Below are 14,723 nucleotides of genomic sequence, written 5' to 3' on the forward strand. Positions count from 1 at the left end.
GTTTATACCAGTGTGGATGGCACTATGACTAAGATGGGTGAAGTGTCTTGCCCTAGGACACAACGGCAGTGACTAGGATGGCGGAAGCTGTATTCGAACCAGAAACCCTCACGTCTCTGGTCGGCCGCTCTACCATATGAGCCACACCGCCCCAAAGACATGGGCACCATTGCCGGTGTTTCCTTGTGCTCTTTCGGCGTTTCTTCAAGCATCTTGAGGAAGATATCAGGAGAAGAGGACGCAAAATATAATATTAGCAGCGTACTTTCTTTTTCTTTCGTTTATGAGGCCGCACGGCTCGGTTGGTCGAGCATCCGTGCCAGCAATTTGAGGGTTCCAAGTTTGATCCCCACTTCCGCCTTCCGAGTCATTGCTGCTGTGTCCTTGGGCAAGACACTTTACCCACCTGCTCCCAGTGCCACCCACGCTGGTTTAAAATGTAGCTTAACGATGTAGATACTGGGTTTCACTATCGAGAGAAAAGTGCTATATAAATATAATTCACTTCACTTTGAGTGCAGAGTCTGCTGTTCTTTCTCCATTTTTGTTCAGGTTCTGACTCATTTCTCCGAAGTCAGAATCAGAACGCTTATATTTACACTCCTCTTGCTAGTCAATTTGACTGGAAATGTCCATACTTTGTATCACATTGAGAGTGTTTCTATGCATTCATATTGAAAGTCAAAGTTAAACAAAATGGAATAATGTCCCGAACAAATCCCATCCTTTAAAGGCCTACTGAAACCCACCCATATATCAATGATGAAATCTATACATTGCAACACATGCCAATACGGCCGGGTTAACTTATAAAGTGCAATTTTAAATTTCCCGCGAAACTTCCGGTTGAAAACGTCTAAGTATGACGACGTATGCGCGTGACGTCAATGGTTGAAACGGAAGTATTCGGACACATTGTATCACAATACAAACAGCTCTGTTTTCATTTCAAAATTCCACAGTATTCTGGACATCTGTGTTGGTGAATCTTTTGCAATTTGTTTAATGAACAATGAAGACAGCAAAGAAGAAAGCTGTAGGTGGGATCGGTGTATTAGCGGCTGGCTGCAGCAACACAACCAGGAGGACTTTGAGGATAGCAGACGCGCTATCCGACGCTAGCCGCTGACCGCATCGATGATCGGGTGAAGTCCTTCGTCGCGCCGTCGATCGCTGGAACGCAGGTGAGCACGGGTGTTGATGAGCAGATGAGGGCTGGCGTAGGTGGAGAGATAATGTTTTTATCATAGCTCTGACGAGGTCCCGTAGCTAAGTTAGCTTCAATGGCATCGTTAGCAACAGCATTGCTAGGCTTCGACAGGCGGCACAGCATTAACTGTGTAGTTACAGGTCCAGTGTTTGGTTCGGTGTCTCCTGATAGTAGTATTGTTGATCTGCTGTCTATCCTTCCAGTCAGGGGCTTATTTATTTTGTTTCTATCTGCATTTAAGCACGATGCTATCACGTATTGTCGTGGAGATAAAAGTCACTGTGAATGTCCATTTCGCATTCTCGACTCTCATTTTCAAGAGGATATAGTATCCGAGGTGGTTTAAAATACAAATCCGTGATCCACAATAGAAAAAAGACAGAGTGTGGAATCCAATGAGCCCTTGTACCTAAGTTACTGTCAGAGCGAAAAAAGATACGTCCTGCACTGCACTCTAGTCCTTCACTCTCACGTTCCTCATCCACAAATCTTTCATCCTGGCTCAAATTAATGGGGTAATCGTCGCTTTCTCGGTCCGAATCGCTCTCGCTGCTGGTGTAAACAATGGGGAAATGTGAGGAGCCTTCCAACCTGCGACGTCACGCTACTTCCGGTACAGGCAAGGCTTTTTTTTTATCAGCGACCAAAAGTTGTGAACTTTATCGTCGATGTTCTCTACTAAATCCTTTCAGCAAAAATATGGCAATATCGCAAAATGATCAAGTATGACACATAGAATGGATCTGCTATCCCTGTTTAAATAAACACATTTCATTTCAGTAGGCCTTTAACACAGTAGTTGCAGTAGTTCTTGACTGTGGCCACTGTGGGGCACTTGTCTGCCAAACGTTGAATGGCACTGTTGTACTGCTTGGCTGGGGGATGGAGGGGTGCAGGAGTGGTCATAAGACCATGTTTGCTCTTCTCCAGGCAGCGCGGTGGTCATATGAGCAGCAGCAGCAGAAGAAACAGTGATGGAGGATTTGTGCCGCTGGATAAGGAGGTGCTGTTGTGGTGAGGGCGATGAGGCCAGAGAGCCGAGGGAAACAGAGAAGGAAGAAATGGAGGTAATGAGGATAGAGGAGAGGTCTGTCAAAAAGAGCAGGAGTTCCTCATCTCTGCCAGCCGCCGAGGTATTTAATGGAACTTTTCACATTCTTTATTGTTGGGTTGTCATTGTGATACATTTTACAGTGGACGGTGTGTTGTCCTCGTCTATAACTTTTATAACTGCTTCACAATGGATATATTCATTGTACATAAAGTTTTATCTAATTCATCCAATTTATTCATACATTCATTAATTGCTTATTATGTGGGACTGTCTTTGTTGAGGGCAGCACGGTGGCACAGGGGTTAGTACGTGTGCCTCACAATACGAAGGTCCTGGGTTTGATCCTGGGCTCGGGATCTTTCTGTGTGGAGTTTGCATGTTCTCCCCATGACTGCGTGGGTTCCCTCCGGGTACTCCGGCTTCCTCCCACCTCCAAAGACATGTACCTGGGGATAGGTTGATTGGCAACACTAAATTGGCCCTAATGTGGGAATGTGAGTGTGAATGTTGTCTGTCTATCTGTGTTGGCCCTGCAAAGAGGTGGCGACTTGTCCAGGGTGTACCCCGCTGAGATAGGCTCCAGCACCCCCCGCGACCCCAAGAGAGACAAGCGGTAGAAAATGGATGGATGGATGTCTTTGTTGACACACTTCTGCAACCCTGCAGGGAAGTCTGGGAACATAACCTCTTGATTGTAGTGTTCCCACTTTTCAAGAAAAGTGTATTCCACAGCCATCAGCCTTCCTGGCAAAGTCTAGTCCAAAGTCCTGTCCTAATTTGATTGTTATAGTCGAACAGGAGGCAGAGGTGCAGTTATCTACTTTTTAAGGGGTATGCAAGAAATATTTTTGTTTCTGTAATATGTAGCTCTGACAAAAGAATCAGACCAAAAACAAATGTCCACTACAGAGGATGCTGGTTTTCAAAATAAGAATAAATGTGAAGGGAGAAGAGTGCCTCCCTGGTCCTTAGTTTTTTGGAAATATGAACCCTGAACAATTTGAGTAGCCCTGGTCTAGCAGCAGCCTAACAGCCAAGTAACATCTGGGCTAATTTATTTATTTGGTCTTCTACTCTAAAACACACTGCACATTCACAACTACGGTATGCAAGCTCTCACCATAAATGCATTTAAAGAATAGATGTATTTATTAATCCTTAGTTTATTGTTAAGATTAACAGTAAAATGTGTCGATGATAGCAGTGTACTTTGAGGTGGTCAAGTGGTTAGGGTGTCACATGGTGTTCCCAAGGATGAAGTTTTGTGCCTGGGGTGAAGTTGAGTTTTTTTTCCAAGTTAATATTTTAAATACTTTTTAAAGAATATGTAAAAGGACAGGTACTGAATTTGGTACTTTAATGAGTACCGACCGAATTTCGTTGGTACTACCGGGTACTGATTCATGTAAAATCAAATGGTAAATATTTCGATACCTTTGTTGCCCAGCTCCGCAAACACTTGGCGGGGAAAAACAAGCACTCAAAGCAATCTTAGCAGACTCAGCTGCCTCTATGTAATTGTCAGGCTTGTCCCTGACAGTTTAGTTATGTTTCGGTTTTTCCTCTGTCATTTCCTGTCAGCGCTCTTATTTTGGTTATATTCCGATTGTCTCCCTGAGTGCTGCTTCCCCTCAGCTGTGGCTGATTGGCACCTGGACACACCTGGTGTCAATCAGCCAGCTGCTATTTAAACCTGCCTTCCCCTCCAGTCAGGGCTGGATCATTGTCATTTCTACCTGTCGTGTCGATATCGTTACAGCTACTACCTGTCGTGCTACTACTTGTCCTTGTCACGACTGGGTTCTTGGGTTTTGCTTCTCCGGAAGGCAAAGGAAAATTGGCGCGGGCAAGGCGTGACTTTAAATACATGATTTATTATTTTTTAACACTAATAAACTACAAAAAAAAGAAGCAAACAAATGGCGCGCACAAAGGCGGAAATACAAACTTGACTAAGAAACAAAAGACATGCACGTGGGCACAAAAACTATGAACAATAAAACAAAAACACTAACTGTGGCATAAATGAACAAAACTTACTTGGTAAAGAACTGTGACACGACATGAAGCAGAGTGATGAAATAGTGTGCAGAGCATAAATGTGGAGCATGAATGTGATGTCGCCAGGACGAACAACAGAAACAGAAAAGCTTATATAGTGACATGATCAGTGAAAACAGGTGCGTGACTCTAACCGTGAACAGGTGCGTGACATGACAATGTGAACCAGGTGAAACTAATGGTTGCTATGGTGACAAATAAAAGTGCACAAAAAGTCCAAAACCAAATCCGAACATGACTAAAACAAAACATAATCACAGACATGACAGTCCTTGTACCTGTCGTCGTAGCGGTAAGCTGTTCCCGTTAGCTATTTGTAGTTTGCTTTCTCCTAGCTCTTTTGTTTTGTGTTTTCTTGTTAGCCATTAGCTGTTTCCAGTTTTTCTGTTTGCTGGTTCCTGTTTTCAGTTTTGGCAATTCCTAGTTCCTGGTTTGTGTTTTTACCTTTTATTTTTACTTTTGGACATTAAATAATGTTTTTCCGCACAATGCCTGCCACCTTCTCTGCATCTTGGGGTTCATCAACAACTCAATGTGACAGTAATGTTGCAACTTTCCATACCAACAAACAAGTATGCCTGACAGAAAACGCTCGAAAGTACAATAAGTACTCACTTTTTAAAATGTGCTAGCTCGATGCTAATTTCCATTAGATATATCATATTCAGGCCACTGATTAGCATTAGCAAGTATACGTGCCATTTTTAACACCTCCAAATTTTGTAATGAAAACTACAACTAAAATGCAGAATACAATCAAACAGCTGGTGTGTAATAAGTACAATACTTACAGTATAAACCAGACCTGGGCATTCTACGGCCCGCGGGCCGCATCCGTCCCTTTGCGCATCCCTGTCCGGCCCGCGTGAGGCCAATCATGAATTACAAAATACATTTCAAAAAGTATCTGTCAAGTGTGCAATACAACGGTGCTGCTTTTGTTTTGAAAAGCGTTATTTGTATTATTTCTGTGTGGACGTGTGTGCGATTGTGAGTGAATTGAACGGCGCAATCACAAATGACAGAATAAAGTTTAAAAAACATCTATGTCGTGCTCGCAATACAACTGTGCTGCTTTTATTTTGAAATGTGTTATTTATGATACGGCCAGGGGGAACCTGTGAGTGAAGGTGCATAGAGACAAGTGATGAGACGCTAAAAAAAGAAAAGTTGATGACCAATGCCGTGTTTTCAACAAGACATGGACTGGCAAGTATTTCTTTACATAAATTAAAGGTAAAGCTGTGTGCTTAATTTGTGGTACACAGCTTGCTGTGTTTAAAGAATATCATTTTAATCGCCACTACACGATGAAACACGAGGGAAAATACCGGATGAAGCGCGCGCAAGGGAGGCCGATGCATTGATGGTAAAACTGCAAACCCAACAAGGACTTTTTGCCATATTTCACACCCCCATAGATGCAGTCGTCAGGACAAGTTTCGTCATTTCTCACAAAAGCGCCAGAAAAAGTAAGGCGTTTTCTGACGGAGAGTTTATTAAGGAGTGCTTATTGGACTTTGTTGCGCTGTATGCCCGGAGACATGGACTGTTTTTCGCTAACTTTGGATGAGAGCTGTGATGTACGTGACACCGCCCAGCTGCTCTTCTTCTTACGTGGGATAACTGCAGACTTTCAAATCACGGAGTAGCTGGCAGCCATGCAGTCAATTAAAGAGACAACCACAGGTAATGACTTGTTCACATAGGTAAATGTGTGTTTGGACATGTTAGGACTGAAATGGGACAAGCTGGCAGGTGTGACAATCCAATCCACTTTATTTATATAGCACATTTAAACAACAAAATGTTTCCAAAGTGCTGCAAAACAATATTAAAAACAATATTCAAATATTATCCTTAGCTCCACCAATGACTGAATAAAAAGAAAAAACAATTACATATAAAACCAATATAAAAAACAATATAAAATAAATATGATTAAAAACTATTTTTAACAACAGATGGTTGTCCAAATCTGACGGGGAAAAATGTTGGATAATGCAGGATAAAGTGACCATCAAAAGCAATCTGCTTTTGTATGAAGTTAAGTTAGGTTAAATTAAATTATTATTATTATTATTAATTATTATTATTATTATCATCATTATTATTTATCTTACGGTATATCAAAAATAATATTGAGCAAAATGTAATTGAAATATTGTCGTGTGGCCCTCCAGCAGTGCTCGGGTTGCTTATGCGGCCCCCGGTGAAAATTAATTGCCCACCCCTGGTATAAACCCTTTGTAGGATTCAACTAAAGACAAGACTGTCACATTCAACTTAATGGCAAAGATGACTTTTTGACTATGGCAACACACCATTGTCCAGGGCTATTCAACTAATTTGTAATTTGGTTTGTGTGTGAGGGGCAAGAGGAGGAGGCAGTGGGATTGCTAATCACTGACATCATTCACACATGCACAAACAGCTGTTAAATACAGAAAATGCAGACTCTAAATAATTCCCTACCCATTGCTTTGGCGCCCCGCTTATTCCCAGAATATAGTACATACCCACTTTTTTAGCCAGTGACAGGAAACATTTTTGTCCTGGTTGTGGAAACACTGGTCCAGTTCATACCCTTGCAAGGGTACTGGACGGTGCATGGGCACGCACTCAAAGCGCTGAGGTTGTCCAGTTTGGGGACCTTAGGATCTCATCTATGCTATTTGCATATGACGTGGACCAGATGGCAAGCTGGGATCTCCAGCCTACAAATGAAAGGCCATGCATGGTTCTCAGATGGAAATGATGGCTTACACCCTTTGGGTTGGGAGTGAAGTCTTGTTTAAGGTGAAGTTCAAGTATCTCGAGGTCTTGTTCTGACAGGCAAGTCAGACCGTGGAGAGCTGCGTCGAAAATCTATGTTTCAAAAAATATGTACCTACACGCATCTATGGTCACGAGGTTTGGGTAGTGACCGAAACAGCGAGATAGCATATACAAGCCACGGAAACTAGTTATCTATGTAGGGTGGCTGGATTCTCTCTACAGAGACAGAGTGAGGAGCTTGGTCATCCGGTAGAAGCTTAGAATAGAGGCATCAAGTCTGGATACCGTCTGGACGCACCTGGTGAGGTGTTCCTGGCATACGCAGCCAGAAGGAAACCGTGAGGTAGACCTAAAGTACACACTGGAGGGTTCATGTCCTGGTGAAACTGGAAGAGATGGCCAGAGACTAGGAAGTCTGGGCTACCTCTTCGCCCCATGACCTGGTTGAGCGGAAGACCACATTTAGGACAGCTTACTGTACATTCATCAACTATGGATGTTTTTTCTTTTGTTTGTCTGCGGGCCCAGCTTGATGAAGACAGTTCTGGAGCTCAACCCCACTGGTTCCACACACTGCAGATGCGACGACTTCGAGTGCAGCGAGAGCGCAGCAACAGTGACCCGTGGAGCAGCAACAGCTGCCAGAATCCCTTCATCTGGGTCAGCTGTTGAACAATCCTACATGTCATGTAACTTTTTGTAACCTGTAGGTGTGAGGTGTGACCACTCTGTGTGTGTGTGATCAGAAACCAGGGCTTCAGTTCGGAACCGCCAACTCGTACGTGAGTCTGGAGAAACTTGGTGAAGGCTCGTACGCGTCTGTTTTTAAAGGAATCAGCAGGTCAGAGGTCACATGGTTTATGATGTCGTCACTACAGACGTTCGGGGTGATGACAAAGATAATGATGATACATCCCCCATTTGTGTCAAGGATTAATGGGCAGCTGGTGGCGCTGAAAGTGATCGAGACAAAGACAGAGGAGGGTGTGCCTTTCACTGCCATCAGAGAAGGTGATCAGGATCTACACTCACATACAATACATAGACACAGCTGTAATGGACACATTTTAGGACATTTAAAGGATTATGGCTTTTTATGCGCTAAAATATGCCATGTGTGTGTGTGTGTGCAGCCTCTTTGCTTAAAGGCCTGAAACACGCCAACATCGTCCTCCTTCATGACATCATCCACGCCAGAGACTCGCTCACCTTTGTCTTCGAATATGTGGTGAGACATACATAGGAGGTGTTCAGCAGCAGGTCACATGATCAACATCTTCAATAAATTATTGTGTGTAACGACTTGTGTTCTTGCAGCAGACAGACTTGGCTCAGTACATGAACCAGCATCCAGGAGGTCTGCACTCTCACAACGTGCGGGTACGAGTCCTCACCAAATGTTTGTCCAGTTTAGGGTCACAAGCTGGAGCCCATCCCAGCTGGCTGAGATCGAGAGGTGGACCGACTGTTAATCGGATAGATATGGAGTTATGAATAGATCATTTATTCAACCACTTGTCGTAAAAACAAGACAGCGTAAATATTATGATAAACTGTCAAAAGGTGCATAAAACTCAGCATCTTATTTTTTGGCAAATCATAAACTTAATAGTAAACTCACCGCTTTATAACTAAATGGTAGCTTTTCACATAAAATAACACCAAATAAATATTTGTTTAAAGTACATTTGAAACTTTGCGCATTGAATTACAATTGGAGCATTACAAGTCTATATTTGGTTCCAGGACACACTGGTGTATTGCAGAATACAACACCGTCTTTCTTGATGCCAACATACACAACGTTTTCCAAGTAGAGAAAATCAACAGATCCTCTCCTTGCAGATCTTCATGTTCCAGCTGCTACGGGGCCTCGCCTTCATCCACAGTCGCCGGATCCTCCACCGCGACCTGAAGCCTCAGAACCTGCTCATCAGCTACTTGGGAGAACTCAAACTGGCTGATTTTGGTAGGTTCCTTCATGCCGACCGTAATATTGCTGCACTAAAACCTATGGAAGTATTGTTGTAGCAAAATTATTTGCAAATGCGTATCTCAATCTGTGCGTCTGTAATCGAGTTCACGTGTCTGTGTACTAATGTGTGTGTCTGTATCTCAATGTGTGTGGGTGTGTAATCAGAGCTGCGTGTGTGTTTTAAGTTGTCTCTCCTTCATTTGTCTGTATTTCCTCAATTGGCTGTCTTTTTACACGTGACTTTTTTGTTTTTGCCGTGAAAGCGTTGTGAGCGCGTAATCACAATTGTGTGTCCGTATTCAGAGATGTGTACGTGTAAAGCAGGGGTGCCCGTTACGTTGATCGCGAGCTACCGGTCGATCACGGAGGGTGTGTCAGTCGATCGCCAGCCTGGCATAAAAAAATAGTCCTAAAAATGAGCGATCATAAATCTTCACTATGACATCACTTTCATCACTTGATTGACATTCACGGCACCCGAGGATCATGTGAGATGACGCTGGCTGCTGCCAGCTCATTATTAAGAAAAAATTACCGACAGGAAGGCGAGAGAAACACTTTATTTCAACAGACTCTGGCGCCGTACCTGTCGTCAAAACTCCAAAGACCGACTGCACAGTTGCACAATAAAAGCGCTGCTTCATCCTGCCTGCACTAACAAAATAAGAGTCTCAGAAAGCTGGTGTGCACAAGCTAGCAAGCTATGGAGTTTACCGCCAATGTATTTCTTGTAAAGTGTATTCAAAGGAGTACGGAAGCTGGACAAATAAGATGGCAAAAACCAACCACTTTCATGTGGTATCGGACAGAAAGGAGGACTTTTTTTCTCCTCCATTTGAAAATGCGGACGTTATCAGCACCACTGTCTGATTCCAATCAATGCAAGTCATCAGAATCAGGTAATACACCAACTTATATTCTTGTCTTCATGAAAGAAAGGAATCTATATGTGTTAAACATGCTTGTATTATCTTTAAACACCTTTAACTTGTTAACAATATTAACTATATGTGTTAAACATGCTTGCATTATCTTTAAACACCTTTAACTTGTTAACAATATTAACTATATGTGTTAAACATGCTTGTATTATCTTTAAACACCTTTAAATTGTTAACAATATTAACTATATGTGTTAAACATGCTTGTATTATCTTTAAACACCTTTAACTTGTTAACAATATTAACTATATGGGTTAAACATGCTTGTATTATCTTTAAACACCTTTAACTTGTTAACAATATTAACTATATGGGTAAATGAGACCCATTACCTCCCTGCTTGGCACTCAGCATCAAGTGTTGGAATTGGGGGTTAAATCACCAAAAATGATTCCCGGACGCGGCTACGCTGCTGCCCACTGCTCCCCTCACCTCCGAGGAGGTGATCAAGGGGATGGGTCAAATGCAGAGGACAAATTTCACCACACCTAGTGTGTGTGTGACAATCATTGGTACTTTAACTTTAACTTTAACTTTAACTAAACATGCTTGTATTATCATTAAACACCTTTAACTTATTAACAATATTAACTATATGTGTTAAACATGCTTGCATTATCTTTAAATACCTTTAACTTGTTAACAATATTAACTATATGTGTTAAACATGCTAGTATTATCATTAAACACATTTAACTTGTTAACAATATTAACTATATGTGTTAAACATGCTTGTATTATCATTAAACACCTTTAACCTGTTAACAATATTAACTATATGTATTAAACATGCTTGTATTATCTTTAAACACCTTTAATTTATTAACAATATTAACTATATGTGTTAAACATGCTTGCATTGTCATTAAACACCTTTAACTTGTTAACAAAAACATATCTTTCATAAATAAGTCAATATAAGTTATATATATGAATGAGGTAGATCCCCACGACTTGATCAATTGAAAAGTGGCTCGCCTGCAGAAAAAGTGTGGGCACCCCTGGTGTAAAGCAATCGGTGTCTAAGAGTTCTGTGTGCGTAAAACATTTGTCTGTCTTTAATCAGATTTGTGCAACGCAAGAATCCTAAATGGCTCTGTCAGTTTAGACGTGACTTTTGCAACACTCCTGCTCAGGCCCGGCCCTAACCAATCTGGCGCCCTAGGCAAGATTTTAGGTGGTGCCCCCCCACATCGGCAGTGAAGTGTATATACTCACAAGAAACCGAATAGCTTTGTCTTTGACCTTTTTTTTTACTTAAAGAAAGCAAATTAACAATCAGAATAGTTAACAAGATTAAAAAAAATATGGATAAATAAATGAATACAAAAAATAAAAAATGAATATATGAAATACAATATTTTTTACATACATAAACACAAAATAAAACGTGTCAACAAGTTGCATAAAATAAATTACAAATACAATATAAATAAGGCACTGTATTGATTGATTGAGACTTTTATTAGTAGGTTGCACAGTGAAGTACATATTCCGTACTAAATGGTAACACCCGAATAAGTTTTTCAACTTGTTTAAGTCGGGGTCCACTTAAATTGATTCATGATACAGATATATACTATCATATATACTATCATCATAATACAGTCATCACACAAGATAATCACATTGAATTATTTACATTATTTACAATCAGGGGTGTGGAGGGGGGGGGGGGGGGGTAGGATATGGACAGCAAGTAGTGGACATAGAGAGAGAGAGAGAGAGAGAGAGAGAGAGAGAGAGAGAGAGAGAGAGAGAGAGAGAGAGAGAGAGAGAGAGAGAAAGAGAGAGAGAGAGATCAGAAGGCATAAGAAAAAGTATCTGCATTTGATTGTTTACATTTGATTATTAGCAATCCGGGGAGGGTGTTAGTTTAGGGTTGTAACTGCCTGGAGGTGAACGTTTATTGCGGTTTTGAAGGAGGATAGAGATGCCCTTTCTTTTATACCTGTTGGGAGCGCATTCCACATTGATGTGGCATAGAAAGAGAATGAGTTAAGACCTTTGTTAGTTCGGAATATGGGTTTAACGTGGTTAGTGGAGCTCCCCCTGGTGTTGTGGTTATGGCGGTCATTTACGTTAAGGAAGTAGTTTGACATGTACTTCGGTATCAGGGAGGTGTAGTGGATTTTATAGACTAGGCTCAGTGCAAGTTGTTTAACTCTGTCCTCCACCTTGAGCCAGCCCACTTTAGAGAAGTGGGTAGGGGTGAGGTGCGATCTGGGGTGGAGGTCTAGAAGTAACCTGACTAGCTTGTTCTGAGATGTTTGGAGTTTAGATTTGAGGGTTTTGGAGGTGCTAGGGTACCAGGAGGTGCATGCGTAATCGAAAAAGGGTTGAACGAGAGTTCCCGCCAGAATCCTCAAGGTGCTTTTGTTGCACAAAACAAGATATCAAACCAGTATGACTTTAACAACTATATTACAAAAAAGGGGATCCTACAGAGTTCTCTATTTGTGCTTTTTAATATTGCATTAACTAGAATGACTTACAAATTACTGTACACCAGGGAGTACTGTAATTACCTAACGTTACATTATTATTTTCCATAACAATTTAGCCCCCTCCACAATATTAACCCGACGTTAAAACAGAACTAGCTATTTATTGATTAGCAAATGCCGAATCATGTAACATTAGCTTAATGCTAAAAGCCAGGTTACTATCACATTCTGTAACAGACAAATAATTTCATGTAGGCTAACGTTACCTACCTGCTACCTCTGTCTTTTTCTCGTTTCTCCTCCTCTTCTTTTCTATTTTTTCTTCCCTGGGCACCTGACAGTTTTGGCCGTTTTGACATCTTGTGTTGATTTTTTTATGTGGTGACGTCCAAAGAGTCATGATACGGGAAGGGAGGGGGCACACCGTGCCGGGGGAGGGGGGGCGTAATGGTGTAACAAATAATATTTATATTAAATAGGCTTTACTTTGCATTTTAATTAACGTGGGATTATTTTATGTATTTAGAAATAATAGTACCAACTTTTTTTTCTTTTTTTTTTTTTTTTTTTCCCTCCAACATTTGTGGCACTGGCGTGGCGCCCCCTGATGGACGGCGCCCTTAGCATTTGCCTATACGGCCTATGCCACGGGCCGGCCCTGCTCCTGCTGTGTAAGAGCTGTGTGTCTGTGCAGAGATTCGAAGTTGTAACTTCAGCTTGCTTTTCCCTATACTGACTACTAGTCGGCGCCTTGCATCCATTCGCACTCCTGTTGGTGTTGAAGCCAAGAACAATTGTAATGGACTTTCTATCATAAACAAAAGTTCATGTTTTAGCAGTAGTTGTCAGAAGTATTTTGTTCTCAAATCATCATGGAGTATCAGGCCTGTTTGCAGGGCTCTCCAGTCTTCTCTTGTCATCCATCCTATGTATGAGTTCTATATTATTGATATTTCCAATAAAATTTCCTAGGCCATTGAATTAATGTTATTCGTTGTCGACCTGGAGCTTTTCTTCCTACTCGTTTTCTTGTTAACATAATTTTTTCTCAGCTGTCTTCTTGTTTTTGCCCACACCAATACGTCTTCATTACTTTTCTTTTCAGTCCATGATATGCAGTGTATTTTTCTGAAGAACCACATTTCAGTTGCCTCTAATTTTCTCAATTGTTTAATATTTAAAGTCCAGGAATCCCAGTCGTAAAGTAAAGTAGGACATACCATACATACGTTTTGAGGACTCTGAGTTTGGTGTCAAGTGAGATGTTTCCATTTCTAAATATAAGACTTATTATGTTGAAGCTGTCTTTTGACTTGGCAATTCATTTGTTTATCTCTTTTTCACAGCTACTATCAGATGGTATTTGAATTGATCCACTTATTTTATTTTATTGTTGTTGCATGTGATGTTCCATACAGGTGGTTTTGTTTTCTTGGAAACTGTCATGCGTTTGGTTTTGTTGACGTTTAGTGCCAGTCTGTTTACTTCACAGTGGGCTTCAGGATGTTCTGCAGCGTTTCCCCAGAGTCTGCCACTAGCACAGTGTCATCTGCATATTTGAGGTTGTTAACATTAATTCCTGCAACTTTTATTCCATCTTGATGATTGATTTTGTGTAACATCATTTTGCTGTAGATGTTAAACAGATCAGGAGATACACCCTTTTAAATGGCTTTGAATTGACTGCATTAACCATCTATTCGGATTGATGCTTTTTTCCCAGTACAGATTTCTGATAATCCCCAGTTCTTTCCCATCAATATGCAGCTCATTCAAAATTTGGAAAAGGTTTTTATGCTTCACTTTTTTGAATGCTTTGGAATAGTCTATAAAACACAGGTATAAATCCTCTTGCACTTCTATTGAACTTCCCATTAACATACGGAGTGTGAATATTGTATTTCTGGTGCCCTGGTCTGGGAGAAATCTGAATTGCCTGGCCAAAAGCTCTGGATGTATCTTATTCCTGGCTCTTGCCATCAGTACTCTTAAGAAGAATTTTGGTGGCATGACTCTTAAAGCTTATCAATTAATGTTGATCACAGTCTGTGGCTCCTGGTTTCTTTGGCAGAGTAAAAAAATGATTTTTTCATATCCGATTAAATTTTCCCGTCATCGTAAATGATAAACAATTTTGTCAGCTCTTATGTTCCAATTTCTTCAAGTACTTCTATGACTCCAATTGGTATCCGATCTGGTTCAAACGCTTTACCATGTCTCATTTTAGACATGGCACGTTTCACTTCATCTTATGTT

General features: G+C 41.1%; 1 protein-coding gene across 1 annotated transcript in view; it reads left to right on the forward strand.

Moving 5' to 3' along the window:
• The first annotated feature begins 2,234 nt into the window (after window positions 1–2,234).
• Window positions 2,235–14,723, forward strand: part of cdk15 (cyclin-dependent kinase 15) — a 21,887-nt gene continuing 9,398 nt past the window's right edge. Inside the window, exons 1-7 of the mRNA XM_062052138.1 lie at window positions 2,235–2,343; window positions 7,632–7,763; window positions 7,850–7,944; window positions 8,035–8,114; window positions 8,237–8,331; window positions 8,421–8,483; window positions 8,949–9,072. Coding sequence (XP_061908122.1) covers window positions 2,272–2,343; window positions 7,632–7,763; window positions 7,850–7,944; window positions 8,035–8,114; window positions 8,237–8,331; window positions 8,421–8,483; window positions 8,949–9,072 — 661 coding nt within the window. The 5' untranslated portion in view covers window positions 2,235–2,271. The remainder of the gene's footprint in view (window positions 2,344–7,631; window positions 7,764–7,849; window positions 7,945–8,034; window positions 8,115–8,236; window positions 8,332–8,420; window positions 8,484–8,948; window positions 9,073–14,723) is intronic.

This window comes from Entelurus aequoreus, linkage group LG07 (assembly GCF_033978785.1).
Source record: "Entelurus aequoreus isolate RoL-2023_Sb linkage group LG07, RoL_Eaeq_v1.1, whole genome shotgun sequence".
Lineage (NCBI taxonomy): Eukaryota > Metazoa > Chordata > Actinopteri > Syngnathiformes > Syngnathidae > Entelurus > Entelurus aequoreus.